Source organism: Cotesia typhae, unplaced genomic scaffold (assembly GCF_013202065.1).
Source record: "Cotesia typhae breed Kobodo isofemale line unplaced genomic scaffold, CoteBio_Ctyphae contig_69, whole genome shotgun sequence".
Lineage (NCBI taxonomy): Eukaryota > Metazoa > Arthropoda > Insecta > Hymenoptera > Braconidae > Cotesia > Cotesia typhae.
This window is the reverse complement of record NW_027423763.1, coordinates 1,573,335-1,593,798: the sequence shown is the minus strand read 5'-3', so window position 1 is coordinate 1,593,798 and position 20,464 is coordinate 1,573,335. Positions and strand designations below refer to the sequence as shown.

Below are 20,464 nucleotides of genomic sequence, written 5' to 3'. Positions count from 1 at the left end.
AAAAAAAAAAAAAAAAAAAACATACATACATACCATCAAGCATATAGAGCAAGTATAACGGTTAATTTATTCAATAGGTCTTATTATATCCCCATAAATTTCTTTAACGTAGCTTCCTGTCCGGACGATAGAAAAGATAGAATCTTCTGGCATCTCTTACGGCTCACCGATTAGATTTTCCGCATGAACAAATAGAAGACATGATGGCAAACTGTGGAAGCTGGTTTGTCGCGTGGAATAAAAGAGTAAACCGTTTTAGAGCACATACACTGCTCGCGTGACTCAGGCCATCACAGATCGGATGCCACGATCTGAGCTATCGATCAGCTGACCGCTAAGTACACAAACCGTGAGTTATTCATCCCTGTTGGACTTTTCCCCACTGGCGTCCTCTAACGGGCAAGTGACTTGTTACTTCTTTGATATCTCATATCTCCCATTAGGTTGTGTCTCGAGACAAACAGGGGAAAAAGAGAGGGGATAGTCATCCTCCGTGGATTTAACTGTCAAACGTCATATAAGCGTTATGAAATTAGCGCTCGCGTGCTCCTAAGTTTATTTATAAAAATAATATCTCCTCGCTAATTTATAATCCGTCACTAATGTGATACCTGCAATTAGAGCACATTAATCCACGTTATTTTTAATTTACAAATCCATTATTCATTTTCCGCTATTATGTTCTGATTCGGAATCTTTTATCGGATTCACCGAATCGCTAATGAGCGCATTACTCTACTCATACTGAGAACCTCGTCAGATTTATCGACAGAAGATAAAATCTACGGTTCGTGTTTTGGTCAAAGGATTTCTTGTTAAGAGATTAATCATCAGGATTACTATTGACGCTGTTATCGTTATGCTTTACGATGTTAGCTGAGTTACCAGTCTTTGGATTTGTATAAACCCCGGATGATATATCATGAGTTTTATTATCCATCTTTCCAAATACATTCTTCCTGATGTACGTTTAACTATAAAGGTCCTTTTAATACAATAACATCTCAAATCTTCATTTTGCCTTTATACACTTTGTTTAATTACTTAGAGCGGTTTGATGTTTTATTTCAGAAGATGCCTAAGGGCTGTCATCAAATTTTGCTATTAATGGACGCTAAGAGATTTTATTTGTGATAGAAACTTGTAATAAAATTTATTGATCAAGCCTGATAAGAATATATTAGGGCTGGTGTGTCATTAATTTGTCTTTATTTGACCCGATATGGCTTAAATTAGACTTAATATGGCTTATATCTGACCTAATATGACATAATTAGGTTTCATTTGGCTTGATATGGCAGAAACCTAATTTTATATCGCTTAAATTAACCCAATATGGCTTCATCTGATTTTATATGACCTAATATGGCTTGATTTGGTCCAATATGACTTGATTTGACCTAAAATACCCACATAAAGCCTAATATAATTTATTTTCATAAAAAAAAAAAAAAAAAAAAAAAAAAAAAAAAATGAATATAAGATGAGATGATAAATTTTATTCATGATAAAACTTATTAAGTTGTCTTAAAAAATTTATCTAGGCGATAATTAGTTGAGAAAATAATTCATACTATCGGAAGAAAGGGATTCCCAGTAGAAAAAGATGAGTTGAGCGGCGACAAGTTTAGCAATCAAGTTAGATTAATTGTGTTCTTTGATTTACAGTTTGAAAAGGAATAAAGGGAAAATGTATAAGAAAGTTATTATAAAGTTATCGAGGACTATTCTTTTTATAATTTTCTCATTTAAATAACTTTTGAGTAGGAATAAAAGAAATGGCGATAAATGTCTCTCAAAGGTTGCTCGGCTTTTGCTAGTTGAAAGCCCAAGCTCCGCGTGGATTTTGAATTGACAAGGATGAGAGGGCACCGTACAAACTCAGCTCCATTTTTGCTAGCTTCTCCGCTCTGTAGAGAAGATAAGGGTGGAGGAGTACGCAAACAATAGCGCTCGTAGAAACCGTCAGTATATAAAATAAAGTATTTCGGAAGACAACCAGACGTACTCTTGTATTATATTTAAACTCGTGTGTTCCTTTTCTCATCCTCCGTTTTAAAATTCAATATCAAGAAAACACACGTTCATTCATATATTATGATATTTTTATAAAATTGCAATATTCTTACGCGTTTGTGCTTAACATCCTCGATATTGGATAGAAAGATTCCACGATTCAGCGAGAGTACAGTTGTCACTTTAAATGACGACTTCTACGTCCTTTCATCTCATCTTGTTCTTCTCATGCTCTGTTCTTCAGCTCAATATATACTTGTGTTATTTTAAAAACTCTTCTAATCTGATAAGTAAATTTTTTAAATAAATATTATTTAATTAAAACCAATTTCAAAAAAAAAAAAAAAAAAAAAAAAAAAAAATTCTAATCTCATCTAAAGTCAATATTCCCCACAAAGCTTTCCTTTTCTCGAGTTTAAATAGTTTTGAATTCCGTAGGTCTTTCTGGCAAAGTGACCTAGGTCTTCATTTCAAAATGAGGACAAGTGTATGGTTTGCCTTTGATAGTGTCGCGTTGTCTGCCTGCATAATGAGTCTTGGTGCATATATACGTCCCCCTCTTTACCCTCACTCGACTAGTAACAAGAGTAACAGGAGTAACAGAAGTAGCAGTAGTAGTAGTCCCGCTAACAGACTCGAACTTAGCGTTACTGGGACGATAACTATTACTATAACTATTACGAAAGCGTCTCTTTCTCCATCGCGTCACTTGTTCGGTCTCCAGGCGTTTAAACGTCAGGGAAAGGGATTTCCCAAAGTCTCTTATGAGCATACGCTCCTTTCTTGTCCCAGAACAGATGCGTTCTCATCAGGATTTCATTGAATTCTATTCAAAGCTCCGTCTAACCTTTCCCGAAAATGAATGCCGTCATTTTTAACAAAGTAATCTAAATCCCGGTCGCTTTAATTTCTAGTTATTTATAAATCCCCCTTCTCCTTGCCCTTCCCGAGACTTGCGATTATTTATCATAGCTTTTTACTGTTCACATACGCGCCCGGGAATCCAATCGTCGGGGGATTACAATTTATACGCCCGGATCTTCTCTTTTTTAGAAAGCGAATGGAGAGAGAGTCAGGAATTGCGTTGCCTGCGTACTTTTTTTTTTTTTTTTTTTTTTTTTTTATTTTTGTCCCCGTTTCGGGTAGTTGGTATCAATGCAGAGCTTCCAGGATTTCCCCTCCGTGCTTCGGTTCGGCCGCTGGTCCACAGGCTGAAGAAAAATCGGATTGTTCGGTTTGCTGCTCTAGTTCTGCAGGCTCAGCCAAATACATTGAGGGCTTACTGACCCCTTAAATACTTCCATAAAAGCTCTCCGGTTTTCAGCCATCTTTTATACACAATATATACTTAATACTCCTCTCAATTCAATTTAATTTAATTTATCTCGGTAATAATTATTTCAATGTATATCAAAGGAAAATTTTCAGACGCGTAACAATTGTAATTCATCTGGAAAAAATTAATATTTAAAATTGCTTCAAGGTATCAATAATGACGCTGTCGACAATAACGATGATAATTATTATTTTTATTTAGTTTATTGAAAACAATTTTTACAGTGAAATGAATAATTTAGTTGGATTTTTAACAAAGCCAATTGTAATGTATATATATATATATATATATATATATATACATAGTTGGGCGCCGTTTTATTGATAAAAGTCGATAGTATTCGAGTTGCCGAAAGAAAGAACGGATATTCTGTTGACGAGGCACAAAGACCATTTTCAGAAGAGATTCTAATGATGACAGAAGAGCCTAAGGCAAGTATTCGGTAGCGTAGGCCCATCCAATCCAGCCTTTGCCGAACCAATACTTTTATTTTTACCATATAACGTTACCCCTTATACCTTATACATTATACCCTACCAATAGGGATATCGGGGATGGTAAATACGTTGAGGTTCTGCTCCTAAGATCACCTTTCTTAGCTTCGGGTCAATTCAATATTTCTGACACTGATCCGGCATAAGGAGCCCACTGTTTAGGCGCCATATAATTTTTATTTAATAATAAACTATTCCAAAGTTATCAAACAAAGTTCCAGGACTTATGAATGAGCTTTGGCATACTACATTGATCGAGTGATAATGTAGAGCAGCAACAAAAATTCAGCTAAAAGAGGAGGGCAAAGCCCTTTCGCCTTTTCTACGTTGATTTTAGTGCAGTGCTTTTGAAACTTACGCTTGAAATGTGTTACAGAGACCGTATACCGGATTTTCCACTGGTGAAGTATATCGCAAACTAATAGCAGCAAGTACATGCCTCGAGAGTTTTGTTTATTTTAATACACGAGTACGCAATACTCCGCCATTGTTGCAAAAGTGCGTCTTTATTACCATGCAGTTCATAATTTTGCCAGAGTTAGGTGGTCATTTGACTTTAGATATATTTCAAAATAAATTTCTTTGGAATTTATGAAAAAAATTGTCTTTACTGGTTATTAGTAGCAGCGATACTTTTTAAATTGCACTGTATTTTTTTAACTATTCACCGTATTGAAGAAATAAGCTCATCCTGATATTACACTCATCAATAGCTTTCATTTGAGTACCCACATGCATTTTTCATATATTTTTCATATATATATATATATATATATATATAAATATATAAAATACATGAAAAAATGATGTGGGTACTCAAATGAAAGGTCTTGATGAGTGTAATTTCGGAGTGAGCTTAAATCTTTAAAAATGTCAATAGTTCACAAGATACAAGGTCATTTATTATTTTTTTTTTAAATTAAAAAAAAAAATTAAATGTTAGATAAAAGCAGTGGGGATGCTTCTTCGCTGACGTCACACTTGGAACGGAGGACTTCTATGACCTTTATGACTTGTATAACTTGCAGAAATTCTTGGATGATCGACATACTTAACTCGGGGATCCTCTCGGAATTGAATCTGGGGCTTAGAATCTAAAGTTCTGATCAATGGTATTGATTCAGCTAGAGAGTTTAAATAACTTTAATCAGCCCGAGCGATTGTTACGAGCTCTAGTTTTTGTCGTTTTCCGGCTACACAGTTATGACCGGGAGGCTGCCTGGCGCCCAGTCTCCACAGATCCAGACGAGAAGACGCCAGACAACGTAATATTGGCGCCAGAATTCCCCTGAAATATTTGACCCGCGTGCCAGTGGTTGTCATCTTCAGTGGGACACTTTTACGTATAAATATTATATGTTGTGGGTGTTCAATCAGCGGAAGATAGATTGAAAAGAAGGGACAATGATCCAGCAGGCTCTAGATTTGCATCCTGCAAATGGGAAAAAACCAGAGAAGGGGAAGCTGCGACAAATGAAAGCACATGCGAACAAATTGGTGGTGGAAAAACCTGGTGTGAGATAAAAAAAACCAGCCCGTACATACACCGGGGATGTAGAAAAAAGATACCACGTGTAACTGTGGGGCTCATCCTGATTGTCTGCCTGCATTTATATGTTCCAACGTATATGGATCTAAAATGCCCCGTGGATAAAGTCACCTCTATATATACAAGGATAGGATACTACATAGTAGTCCTCTATCCTCGCTAGTCCACCTCCAACACATTTTCACTCATATACATTTTTATCTCGATCTACAATTTATGTTTTCTCTGCAAGCTTAATTCCGTAGACAAAAAAACCGGTTAGAATAATATTAATGCGAATATTTATATAAATATAAAATGGTATTTTTTTCTCAAACTCCAGGAGGACTTAATAGCTATTTAACAGAGAAACTTTTGAGGGTATTTACGCATTAGTCTGCTCTTACAGTTAGAAATTACTATTTTTATTAAATATTTACTAATTTTCAAGGAATTTTATTTCCGGGATAATTTTACGCTCCAAAAACTTTATCCTGCCAGGTGAATGAATTATTTTTGTAGTCGTTATTTATTTAGAAAGTTAAAAAGGACTTTTAATTACCTAGATACAATTAAAAGTAGTCAATTTTCGTATTTTGCCGTATTAGAATACAAAAAAGTCATATATGATCATATTAAGCCATATAAAAACCATATATAATCATATAAAGCCATATAAATAATTATATATGACCATATAAAAAAAAATCATATATGATTATATTTGGCCATATTAAAATTATATATGGCTTCATTCGATGACTTAATGCCATATATTGCCATATATGATCATATAATACCTGATGTCGGAATATCAAACTTAATATATGGTGACATGCTGATATTTGGTTCAATATGGCAAATTTTTATGTCATGCCATATAAAAAATCATATATGGCCATATTAAAAAATTTTTTTCGAGAAATAAGTTAAATTTCACAATAAAAATTGTGTTGCAGCTGCTTTTTAATACGAAATATTCGACCCATTTTAAAATGTGTAAATGCAATTAGACTCTACAAATCAAAGAAACTACCGACTATCGATTCGGAAACCCAAGTTAAATAATTCGACATGAAAATAGTGAATTGTTAACCGACTACGTAACTAAAATTTCCCATATTGGAATAGTTTATTAAGCTTCCGGCGCTAAATTATTACTCAAAATAGAAGTAGCTAAATGAGTTCTGTATTGCTATTTTATAATTTATAAATAATAAGTCCTAGAATATTTTTTTTATTTTTATTTTACTATCGAAACTCGAACATTTTTTAACAATAGAGAATCGATAATTGACAAAGGCATTAAAAATCCATTTTCACCGCAGTATATCAATAATGTTATATTTTTTATAATAAACTTAATGGTCTCATTAAATAACAAAAATATTTATTTAAAGAAAAAAAAAAAAAAAAAATTCAAAAATAACAAATTAAAATCAAAGCTGTTGGACGTTTTATTTTTATAAAATAGCTCTATCCACTCACAAAGCTATGCAAATAAATTTTCCGCTGGAGGCTATACATCAGTTTATGGAGAATTTCCTAATAATAATGTCCGGCATGATTTAAATATTAAACAGAATGCCGGACAAATTATTGGATGGGATACGGAGGAAAAGAATAATAGGAATTTTTGTGGAGATTTATCAATGAAATACTCATATTATATATATATATATATATATATATATATATATATATATATATATATATATATATATATATATATATATATATATATATATATATATATATATATATATATATATATATATATATATATATATATATATATATATATATATATAGGTAGTTTAGATCCGATTAGATGCGCGCAAGCGGTTGAAGGTATTACTCGAATAGCAACCTCAGTTTTGGAGTTTAGTATTTCAAGTTCCTGAGTTGAGTAGATCGGGCAAACCTTCCTAAGTGGATTCTACGGTTCTGTATTCTCTAGTTGACGAGTTTGATTTTCCAATACCCCTTTTTCCCTCCCTCCACCTCTCGGAATTTTTATCAATACAACCTTAGCTTTTAAATATAACCCGAAAAAATCTACTTACCTATAAAAGGCCTCATTAAATAATATTTTTATCCGTCTTACAACTTACAATGCTATATACCCATTCTTTTTCATACATTTTTATCGTTACTTTCCGACGTAACTGCACGAATGTCGACAATAAGACGGCATATGAGCTATATACTCTCTCAATGCGTTGGTATAACCCAGCAGTTAAAATATTACGAGGCTCTCTAATCTTTAACGGATAATGCCCTCCATTATTCTGGCAACAGATCCGATATCTAGGAATTATATCTTTTTTTTTTTTTTTTTTTTTTTTTTTTTTTTTTTTATATTTCCAACTATCGTTTTAATGTTTTACCTTTAACCCCGGAGACTCATTCACCTTAAGAAGTGATAAGATTTTTAATGCTTTCATTAAAAAACGTCCGACCATTTACTGCGAATCAATCTACCTTGAATGGCTGTAAGAATATTTTACTTTAGAAGTAAAAAATTATTTCTTATAAAACATTATTTGAAAAAAATAAATTATTTATTTATTTTTTTTTTTTTTTTTTTAAATAAAATATATAGAATTTGTAAGAAGTTTCTACTAGTGAGAAGGAAAAACGTGTATGCGCCACCTAGCGGTAAAACAAGGAACTATTGTTTTGATATTTTTAGTAAAATATAAAAATTTTGTGACTAAATATATAAATTTAGTCTAAAGTTTCTACAAGCGAGAATAAAAAAAATGACTATGCGCCACCTGGCGGTAAACTAAAGAACTAAATTCCAATTAAATTGTTTCTCCAGCAGCAAACTTCTCTGTAGTATCAAAGTAGCCTTAGTATAAAATAAAATGGCGGGGAAGGGCTGTTGAACAAAATGGCATCGATAAAACTAGTTTAAAATCTAACCCTTAATCTACATGAATAAGTAGTACTACAAGAGTACAGAGGATAAGTAGGAACCTGTCACTTGAGTCAAGGAGACCGCAAAGTCCTCTCTTAGATCTTCTGGTTCTCGTCGTTCACTCTTTGACCCTCTTCCTTCCTTTCTGACCCACAGGAGCCCCCGCAACTCTCGTTCCCGTTATACCGTCGACGGCTCTTCTTCAACCTCTTTTAAGCATTACCATCACTGCACCATGAGCTTTAAAGCTTCGTAAGCATATATTCGCCGGTGTGTAGATAGTCCCTTGCCCCTCGCTCCCTTAGCCTCTTCTTCTTTATTCCTTATTCTCTTTTGCCACTTAGCGTACTCGTGTCTTGCCTCACTCACCCTTATTTACTTACCTTGTAATCTGTGCTTTTACGCATATACCGCAAGGCTACATCTCCCTCCCTTGCCGCCTTCTCTTCTCCGGTTTTTATACTTTTTACTTTTCCGTATAATAAAAACCGCTGAAATATTTACGTTTCGCAGTAGTTGAATTATTTCAGGTCTTACCTTTGATATGAAAACAGAATTTAGATATTTTTATTTTAACTTATTTTTTTAGTTATTTTAACCGTAAAAATTAGTGGCAAAGAAGGTACTTCTGAAGATATGCATCGAGATTTGTATGCTCGTAATCCTGTAATTCGACGGAGAATTCGAGTAGACTATCGTGGCAAACCATGCCATTTTCCCCTATAATTTCACCGAGGAATTATCCTTTAGGCTCCTGCCCCTACTGAACCAGACAAATTACATACTGTTGCTTGTTACAAAAGGGGAAATTAATCAACGTATCACTGACGAGTATTACTGACGAGTTTACCTGATTTTTATCTTTATATTTGTTTTGCCCAACTATTTACCCGTAATTTTATTATTTTAGATAAAAGTAGTTGTTACCGTAAAGATTTATTTTATTTTTAAATAATTGACTAAAAAATTTCGGGTTTGATCCAATTTTTTTCTAATTTTTACAAATTTTGAAGTCTTTACTAAGTCTAATTAAAAAAAAAAAAAAAAAAAAAGTGTTTTATTAAACTTTTAAATATTAAATTAAATTTCCCGCCATTAAAATTGACGGGAATATGTAAAAACCGAATAAATTAAATTTTCTGGGCTTCGTGTTTCACCACACACTTAACGCTCGTTGCGCCAACCGCTCAAGGTCACAACTCCCTACCACTTTCCATCCTTTTCTCCCGCTCAATTCTTATTCACTAAAAATAGGTTAAGTAAATAACAAAAAGCAGTTATAATATAATATATTTATTGTTATCAATATTCGTTAACCACAATCATTACATTTTAAATGTGTTATTTTATTTAATAATATACAATTTGTTTTTATTTGTTACTATACATTTCGTCTAAATAAATATTTTAATTTTAATTCGCCTATCGGTAAATTATATACAAAAGCGTGGGATCTCTCCCTGCTAAACTACATTACCAATTAAATATTAATCATTTGGTTGGTCTAGTTTACATTTTTTTAAAAAACATTTGTCCGGCATTTTACCCAGCCCCCAAAACTCCACAGTCTCTCAAGATTGATCAAATTACCCGGCTACAAAATTAATTGACGGAACTTGTCAGTGTGTAAATAACCATTTTGCATAAATTTTCCGTTAGTAAATAAAAAAAATCCGTCATTTTAACGGGGTTCCAAACACGTAAAGCTCTGTTGATTATTGATTTGTGTTATTTAGTTTTGATAATAATATTATTAGTTATTTAGCGAAACGTTCGGGCGAACGCGCACTAAAGCATTGCAACATTGCTTTTAGAATTATTTTTTTTTTTTTTTTTTTAATATTTTTATTTTTATTACAGCGAGTTCCGGCTTATCGTTCCATCGGTCCACGTGTTTGCTGCAAAGAAAAATTCATCTTTTCAAATTTAAATCGAATTTATTCCTTATGATTGCAGCGACATCTAGACTGTCAAAATAAATTTTAAAGGTTATGTTACCTCTGTAGTGCGTTGTGGGAACCATTGACGGACATTTTGCGTCCGGCGCCTAAAACACAAAACAGTTTATTAAAAATACAAAATTTTAGATCTATTTAAAAATTTCCCGCCTTTTTTAATTAGTTTAATAGAAACTGACTTAAAGCTTAAAATTACATAAACCGTCGGCGTTTTATTGACACTTTAACGCCGAGTATTTATACCTAACCTATTTTCAGATTTGATCAATAAAAATTATTTATTAATTCAATTATTATTCTTCAAACTTTAATTTAAAAATCTTTTTTTAACCGGTAAGTGTATACACGTGCTCTAACTAACACAAAATGGCCGCTGACCTTTCACTCCTCGTAAAATTTAATGAATAATATCTTTATTAACATCTTGCTTAATTATTTTTTCCCAATACCTAATAAATAATTTATTAATACTCAGTTATTGTCGATAATTTAAATCAAAAATTAAACGATACTTCTGTTCAAATATAGCCTCAAATTTTTAATTCAACACGACAATTTGATATGACAGAATTATTTCGTAATTAACAATACAAAGTAATTTTAAAATGGTACTTATAATAGATCCGTCGGCATATTTCAATTTAATAATCAGTCATAAATGCAATTGCTTATGAATTAATTATCGTGACAATCTAATTATAGTTATTTTTATCCGTAAATATATTCCCGGTGTTAATATTCTGGTTTTATTTACAAAACAAAAATATCACTGGAAAAAAATTTAATTAATTTAAATCAATAAAATTGTAGATTATTTCTAGAGTGGTTCTGAAAGATTTTTCTCTTTTAAATAATTAATGTTTCGTTGAAAATTTAATCTTAAATGTTCAGATATATTTCTTTCAATATTTTGAATACGAGACTTATCAATTATTTAAGTCATAAATAAATATTTGATTTTCATGATTTAGTAAAAACGCTCACGTTGATAAGTCGTGCCCATTTAAAGATGACTATAGCAGCTTGGTATCACCTTCAAGCATTATTCTTTCAAGAATGTAGGAGGTTAGATTCATGCAGAATTGACGATTTAATGGATGATATATTAAATCTATATTCGTAATATTTAATCGTGATATGACAGATTTCTTATTAAAAAGAGAAGTCTTGATTGATATTCAATCAAGAAATGTCTTAAAATTTTAATTAATAATGGAACTGGTAAATTAAGTTAGTTTTAAGTTTCTACAAGTGAGAAGAAAAAAAAACGACTATGCGCCACCTAGCGGTAAAGTTGAGAACTAATTTTTAAATTAAATGGTTTTTTTTTCAACAGCAAACCTTTCTGTAATATTAACGAGGATGAATAAGAGCCTTAACGACGTTAAATTAAATTTATATTAGTAATATTTAAACGTGAAATGACAGATTTCCGATCAGAACGAGGAATCATTGATATTTAATCGGGAATCGCTTACAAATTTAATGAATGATAGAACTGGCCATTAAGGACGTTCTTATTAATATATTTTAAAAGTAACCAAAAATTTCTCACCTTTCGAAAGTCGATATTTGTCCTGATAGTTCTGTGATGAAGCAGCTGAATGGGCCTGCGGTTGTTTCCAAGGGGAGCTTTAGGGGTTTCTTTGGTGCCCTGCATTAGTCTTCTTAATGCGTAGAGCTATATAAGAAGAGATAAGACAGGAATTAATTAACAAAGCTGAAGTGACGCACGTGCAAGAAGTGTTTAACCGGCGTAACGTTTGAAAAATGCCCGGTAGTTGGTAAATTATTGGTTGAAATAGTAAAATAAAAAGCAAACAGCACTAGTGTTGGAAAACTGTTGAATAAAATATGAGCAATGGCTGTTGTTCAGCTCCTACCTCTTGAGCACTCATATATATGGGTTTGTTGACGATCACCCAGACCGTCGTCTCCCAGCAGCCTGGGTGCGTGGTGCTACCCTCGTAGGTCATGTATCCGTCTGTGTCCGGCATCAGCTCTTTCAGGGAAAGATGACCCACGGGAGCTTTTTGGGCTGTAATCAGAAAACACCGTTTTGTTTGAGAATTTTTATCGCTGTAAACAATCAGTTAAAGGTACACAAGATAAGAAAGTTTAACCGACATAATTCGAGTAGTAAACATCACGGTTGGGAATGTAAAGGGGATGTAAAACGGAAGCGCGTACCTTATAACCAACGTAAACATTTGCAGGTAAGGGTTTTCAAGTTAAGGCACTCGGGAATCTTGTGTTGCTCTTCTTGTATATAGTATAGTCTACTCTACGACATTAAATATAGAGCTTAGATGTATAGACTGAGATGTCTAACTAAAGCGGGTTCCCCCACTCCACTAGAACTCGGTCTAGTCTATAGTCTATAGTTGGCTCGATCTAACCTAATAGAACTAAAGAAAGTTAACCACTTTTACGAGCTACCCAAGATACATAACAAACTACTTATTTTTATCACACACCATTAATTATCACTTTCTCGGAATCACTGGCGATGATTTACGAGCAAAGTTTGGCTATTGATTGTCGAAGATTTACTAAAAGTTAGAATTCAAAATCAAAGGCCGGGAGACCTCAAAAATGTAATAAATGCAATTTTGAGCAGTCAAGTATGGTCAACCTTTTTCCTAATTTTTTTTTTTTGCAGGAAATTGGACTCTATATCAAAAATCCTGCTTGTACGGCGTATTGATCAACGTGGATGATGTGAAACCTAAATTTAGGAAGCGTACACTCCCGATTTGCGTTATCAAAAAATAAGGAGCAGGATTGCAACATTAAAGCGAGGCGGAAATGACAAATAATAACAGCGTCGACGAAAAATATCAACTGACTGGTATGTGGTAGAGGGGATAAAACTGTGGGTGATGGGGGGGGGGTGTAGTGAATACAGCCGGGAGATGGAGATGCTCGTATGATTAATGAGACGCATTAACTTTCTTCCACCTGAGGGCGCCAGAGAGCATGAATTACTGAGAGACACACAAATGCCGTCACTCACAAATTCTTTCCCCCATTACCCCAGACTGTAATTTACTTTTTTCATTTCTTTTAATACAACTGGCATTTGTCGGCCTTTAAAGGAGTTCCACCACAGAGGAGCTCTTAGCGGAATTGACCGCCCCTAGTGCTCGCTCCCCAACTCTGAATGATAATCACAATCCTGATAGACAGCCGACACTTTTTCCTTTCATCGCTGAATGTCAGACTAACCTTTACGTTGCTTCACCGAAGAACATCATCATAATGATCATGATCATGATAGTTTTCCACAATTGCTGTTGGTGATGTTCCTTGACTCTAATTCAGAGTAGGAGTGTTCTGTGATTAAATTTTCAGGTAGTTATGCTGCAGAACATTATTCTGGTGTGTCGAAATATTTCATCTATTATCAGGACAAGGGGCAGTAGGGTGGTGCATTAGAGGACCACGCATAGACCACGTATAAGTAAATTCTGGTGGCAGATACATAGTTCACTTAGGGATGGGGGGGGGGGGGGTTGTGTCGATACTCGGGAAACGCCGCGCCGTTGGGTAAAGGGTAATAAATTCAAATTGTCCAAGGTGGGAACCTTTTCAATTTGGGCCCCGGTGGACGCTGTTGTTATGTGTTCACACTATCCGTTGTATATACTTATGCAACAATGGAATACTTAGATTCGTGTCACACCCTCTTGAAACAAGACAGTTTCCATTGTCTTGTGATTTATGACGGTGTCAGGAGTCTCAACTCTCGAGCGTTTTTTTCCTCCGGGTAAGTAAAACACCGGAAGGTAGTATTGATTTAAATTCATGGTATGAGCTTAGAAAAAAAAAACCACCCAGCAAGAAGTCACTGTAATTTAATTTAGAAAAGGTATCCCGGCCCGGGAGGTGTTACGTCAAATTTCAATGAAAAAAAAAAAAAAAAAAAAAAAAAAAAAAAAAAATTAACCCCCGCAATAACCGAGATTTTGTCAAACAGATTCGTTAAGCAAGAAACTCACTTTTCCATACACACTGTTCAGAATACCTCCATACAAAATCAGCATTCATCGTGTACAGGTAAGGGAGAGGGGGAGGGGGGGGGAGATGCGAGTTCATCTCTTTACTTTTTTTCAAATGTATTTTCCAGTGGTATTTTATTTATTATTCGCTCGCTAGCTGGAGCAATACGCGACATGTTATCTGGCCCGTGAACTTGGTATTCATCAGATGTGCCAGCGCTCTTAGAGCCCGGGGAAAGCTCGGAGATCCTCAGGCTTTTGGAAAACCGTTACTAATTGCGCTCAGAGTTATTATTTTTTTTACATTTACTCTTTTCAACGGTTCTTTCATACCTTAAATATCCGAGTTTTCATTTTCGGGGAAATTTTACATGAATTAGTGTAGTGTTAGTGTCACTTCTCATCCTTTCCGGTGGCCTACTTTCACAACCACTCGAGATTTACTCCCCAGTAAATTTATTGTCACTTCTTTGTGTTTATTTACTAAGTAATCTTCAAGTTATAATGAATAGGCTCTTAGTCGATAAAAATTGTCAATTGTAATGATATAAAATAGTACTTACATCGATACTGCACACTATTAAAGACACTGGTTATGATTCGTAGCTCCTGATTCGGGGTATCGCCAAGCTGCAACAGAAATTAGATTTAAAAATTTTTTTATTGAAATAATAACCTTGTAAAATTAATATAATATACATTTAAGATGCTCTTGACTTAGTAAGCACAGCTTAACGAGTTAGCAACTGAGAAAGGCAATCAGAACAAGTCGGGGTCTTCGGGCATCAAAATGTCTGACCCGGTTTCAGTTTCTGAGTTTTAGTATTTGATCGATCTATCTTGTGTTAGCGGGGAAAAGTTTTGTGAATGACAGGATCTCGGGAGCTTTCGCTCATTTAGCTCGCCTGGGCCTGGTTTGGTAGCTTTCCAAGAGCGAGAAAGTAAATGCAGCCGAGGGATGGGGGCCGAATCTCAAGAGTGTAATTCGTCTGAATTACAGTAGTCAGAGCAGCTTTGTAGAGCTCCTTTACGATTCATTCATTCATCGGAGATCGAGCACCTGTTAAGGACTCCCGGAGTGGAGAAGCCGCTGCACCATAGAGAGAACCAGAGGTGAGAAAAGACGCCGGGAAAAAGTACAAATAAGAAAGTAAGAAAAATAAAGTTTAAGAGGAGAGAAGTATAGTTAGAAAAGAAAAGTTTAACATTGCGAAATTTATTAAAAGAAATAACTTTTTATTTTCAATGGATTTATTACTTTTTGAATATACACCGCATCTATTTAAATAAACGAGCTAAATATTTCTTTTAAGTAACGACGTCGTACTAAACTATTAAATCCAACATCCAGTTAAAATTATACTCCGTCTCATCATTAAAATCCCCGGGGGCTCTGCTTTAATTTATATTTACCGAGATGATCATCTACCAGAGTTTATTTATTAATTTTAAACCGAGGAATTAATTTCAAATAACTCTTGATTAAGGTGTCATTATCCAACCACCACTTTAGTTTCAATATCTCGTTATTTACCAATTTACAGCTTTTCATTTCACGGTGTCCTGCTACTCTAAGGACTCTCTCACGTTTTGAGGATTTAAATTTAGGTCGTTACGGATTTACAAGTAAGTCTTCTGACAGTTAATGATTAATGAGGGTATTAAGATATCATTTGTTATTAATTTTTGCATTAAAAACAGCCCAAGTCCTCTAAATGTGCTATTTTAACTGCCGAGATACTAGAAGTAGTTCAGGACGCCCACGGTAGGTGGCGCTGAGTGCAATTTCTAAAAAAGCGGGGATAAGCTAACGTAGAACAAACTAAAAAGAATAACAGGTGAAAATAAAACAATCCATCGAAAGTCGGTTAAATTTACATACTTTGAAAAGTTTAGTGTGTGCATAAGAGTCTATTCCTCGGTTTAATCAAACCCTGGAAGCTTCTAAATTGACAATTACATCAGTAATTAAGGTATACTGTATCTGTGCGTTGTCTTGGTAAATTCTGTAATCTTAATGATATTTAAGTCTAGGGAGTATAACTCTACAAAAGTTATTCAAAGTTTGTGGTAGCTGAAGCGGGTAATATTTGATAGTCTTATTTATTTTATTTAAAGCAATATTTTTACCTTTTAGAGTGTAAAGTTTCAAAGGATATATTAACGTGAGTATAATGACGAGAGTAACGACAATGCCGATGACTATCATCCGAAAGCAATTATTTCTCAAGGGTAAAGATGATGAAAGCTCAATAGAGAAACATGCGGTGAAGCTGGAGCTAGAGCTGGAGCGGGCTTGCATCTCCGTAACCATTTCCATAGCGAAGAGTAAAGGGATAAGGATACAAGAGGAAAAGCACTGCGTGGTTTTGCTGGGAATAAATTCTCAAGTTTCCGAAGAGCTCCCTCGTGTTCGTTGGCTTTTCACCTCCCAACACCCAAATGCTCCCTATCCTCAACCAAGCTCTTTCTCCTGCTCTCTTTATATCTTTATCACAATCTATGTCTATCTCTAAGCATCTTCCTCTTGAAAACTGGTTATAACTTTAGAGTCAGAAAGGCTGATGTGTGTATGAGTGTATGAGTAACAACTACGAGATACTGATCCTATAACGCTAGAAATAGAGCTCAAAAGTTGATAGAAAGTGTAAGAGGACACGTTAAACAGAGACAAGTGATATATGCTTACTTTTACTAACCATATTTCTCTATCTCTGTTACACACCAACACACCCACTCCCCACTGCACTTTTGAATATTCTTCAAGCTGTTTAGAGTTTTAGTTTAAAGAAGCTGTCAAGCCAAAGAGGATGAAACTTACTCACTTGTGTCAACCAAATGCTACTCACTTCTTCCAACTACTCGCAGTTGCTAATGATAGTGCTTTTTCTTAAACCAACTGTTCTTAAAATCGTTCTTTTGCTTTGTCAAGGGAAAAAAAAAAAAAAAAAAAAAAATGATAATAATTTTACAAACCTGGACCATCAGCGAAATGGCAACTAGTCCTTGGCTTTTGTGCTGCGCTTCACTCATATTGTGATACAACTCGGCATTGAATCCGAAGACCTGGATCTGCAAGCATACAACAATAAATAATTAAATTTTGTATTGAATCAGTACTGTATGCTTAATAGAATTTTCAGGAGGAAGATCAACCCAAAATACGGTGAATTACTGGCACTTTAAGGGTATCCGTAAGAGAGTCTAGAAGTTAGTACTAACCTAGCAGCGACATCTACTGAAGCCAAATGGATCGAATTTCAGTGACGCGACCGAGTATAGCACAAAGGCACCGTTAGTTGCTAAAACACCAAGACACCCACTGAATCTACTGAACATTTCTGTGCGGTGATTGATGTCTTGGTGATTAGCAGAATTGGGATTGATCCAACGAGGCGAGAATTTAATAACTACCAAAAATAGGGGTGATAAAGATAAATATTTGATTCTTTAGTTCTAGATTGTAGTTCTATCGGCCCGACGGAATATCTGATCAAAGGGATGTTATCCGCTTTTGTCAGTAGATGTTGATGTAGATGTGTAAGCACTGGGAGCCCAAGGGCGGCGTCACCCCTCAGATAACACAAAGATTCCCCTGGGCAGACGAAACGTCGATTGTAGTGACGCCTTTTCGCGTTTTCTCGCTGTCAGAATAAGGGATGAAAAAAAAAATTTATAAAGAAATGAAGAACTAAAATCCCGAGAGGTATCTTTTGCTGAAGAATTCCACACCCCGAGAGCATTTGTTTAACGGGCCCAAGGGAATTATTATCCACAAGGGATGGAATTCATCGGAAATTTTCAACCTCGTTTGGCATGTTAATAATCTATAATGACACTATTCGGATACCTATTTTCTATTACCAGGTATTTTTCATTAAATTTCAATGCGCTGATCAAAATAACTATGTAATAAAGTTGGCAAAATAATCTTTGAGGTTCAGCGGCGCCTGTTCGAGGGTAGAAATTAAAAAAATCCAGAATTGCTAGCCAATTGTCCGGCACAGGAATATTCAAAACATGAGCAAGGAATATTCAAAAGAATTTTATTTACTCAATCATTTCACGTTCGCTGTGTGTTGCTTTGTTATTTTGGTTGTCTTTTTCTTGTAGAATTAATCGGTGATATGAATTAATCACAGATGGAAATGACAATAATTACATTGTGGGGTAATATACTTGGAAAAGCCACTAACAAATCCTCAGAATAGTTTAGAAACATGAACGCGTAACCAAGTTTAAACTATACTATTCTCCGCCGCTGGGGTAAGTTTTGGTTTAAAGTTTCACCTATATTTACATTATTCCGTATTTACAGATAGCTTTCACCGAGCAAACTCAACACGCCACGGAGTTTATACATTTGTGTTAAATAAATATATTATTTATAATAAATTATAACGTAACAATGATTATAACCACAATAAGTTTGTTTTAATTTCGGGAAAGCTTTCTAGGTCCTTAAAACGTCAACATCCGTTGAAAAAGTTAAAAAAAAATTAATAATAATTCACAAAATGAAGCTAATACCCCAGAATTAATAATCGGGCAGTAAAATGTCATCTAATCTCTCGGATCGGTATAATGCCACCCATCGAGTATCATCGAGTATCATCGAGTCAAGAATAATTGGCACGTCAAAAGCTGCATCCGTGGCATATGGGCATGCCATCACGATTTCTGGCACAATACTCTATTCTCCCATGATAGATATACGAGCTTCATCAAGCCCCTTTCCATCGTAGCAGTCCTACCTTCGTTGGTAACTGCCAACTATATTAACCCACCTAAGCCGGTGGTTGGGGCTGAGTTCGGATCACCTACTCTCAAAAGGGGCGGCTGCGATTTCTCGAATATATTGTCCAGCCAGCCCCGACCACATCAATTGGATCGAAGAGGAAATCATAGAGGAGCTTTGGCTTACAACTTATAATTAACATTATTAGCATTAGTAACCAAGCAACTAGCATTGATGTCTGATGTCTGATGGGTTGGAAATAAAAAATTCAACCTTGGGTGTTGTCTTTAAAAGAGATGCAGCGAGCGAAGTGGGGTGAAGAGCCCTTGAGAACGACAGACAATCGCAGAGCTACGAGGGTCGTTCAACTATAAACGACCACTACAATTACCGGCTTCCAGGTACTACACACGCGCGCGCGCGCCTAACTGGAATAATTAAGTAAATTTGCGTTTAGCCAACTGTTATTTTTTTAATTGATGTCCAGTTTGGAAGTGACGATTCAAGATATTCTCTATTCCCCGGGAATACAACCGATTTTGATTGGTATTCCAGATATTATTATTGATACCTGAAAGTTGTCCGAGTGTATTCGAGGGATTGGATGAATCTAAACTATCTTGGAATTATTTCCAACTGAGCGGGAAATAAGTTTAAGTATTTAAACGCAATTATGCTGATGGATTAAGACGATCAAAGACGGATCGGCACAAGGAGAATTGAAATGCTCCTTCGGGCAAATTGCTCCAATTACACCTGTCAATTTGCACACCTCTCGAACATACTACATACTACATCGTACATCGTACATCGTACATACTACATGGAGATTCTGGATGGTATGTCCTACATCCTACAGCCCGGTGATTCCACTCGTATCACGGGGCTGTTTGGCCATTAGTGCCCGGCCACGACACACTACAGTCGACAGCCTGATAGGAAGCAAATACCAACCCAAGGACACATTACTCTCAATAGTCCTGATAGTAACAAAGAGAAAGACAGACACTTGGATGCGGTCATCCAGGATCCCTTTTGCTGGTCATCAACTTTTGATGAATACAGTTTCCTATTGCGGTCCGATGATAATCAAGACTATGGAAAATATCTCTGGGACAGTTCTAGTGGAAGATTAATCGGATAATCGAGCCCTTTTGGCTTAGTTCAATACTACTCTGGTGTATCGCTGAGATCCTAATCAGCCGGAGAGAGAAACCCCTACGACTGCTCCTGCTACTCCTCCTACTTCTCCATTTAGTGCTACTCGATGCTCGGTCTCTGGCATCAAAGCAAACCGTCCTTCAAGTACATCGATAATGAATTAGATTCGCCTGAGTGTCTCTAAGCGTAGGTACACTCACATATACATGATCCTCTTGTGTGATTCCCGTCATAAGCTCATCCTACCTTTTACAATACAATTTCGAATTTCAAATATCATAATTTTCATTTTGATTAACTAAAAGC

At 35.1% G+C, this 20,464-nt stretch overlaps 1 protein-coding gene across 2 annotated transcripts in view; it reads right to left on the bottom strand.

The window, feature by feature from the left end:
* Positions 1-9,577: 9,577 nt before the first annotated feature.
* Positions 9,578-20,464, bottom strand: part of Carpa (Carbonic anhydrase-related protein A) — a 44,296-nt gene continuing 33,409 nt past the window's right edge. Inside the window, exons 5-10 of one of the 2 annotated variants that reach the window (XM_074251329.1) lie at positions 17,236-17,331; positions 14,823-14,889; positions 12,142-12,296; positions 11,814-11,939; positions 10,299-10,347; positions 9,578-10,216 (exon numbers count right to left, since the gene is read on the bottom strand). In XM_074251329.1, coding sequence (XP_074107430.1) covers positions 10,155-10,216; positions 10,299-10,347; positions 11,814-11,939; positions 12,142-12,296; positions 14,823-14,889; positions 17,236-17,331 — 555 coding nt within the window. In that variant the 3' untranslated portion in view covers positions 9,578-10,154. The remainder of the gene's footprint in view (positions 10,217-10,298; positions 10,348-11,813; positions 11,940-12,141; positions 12,297-14,822; positions 14,890-17,235; positions 17,332-20,464) is intronic. The other variant, XM_074251330.1, reaches the window with a different exon arrangement.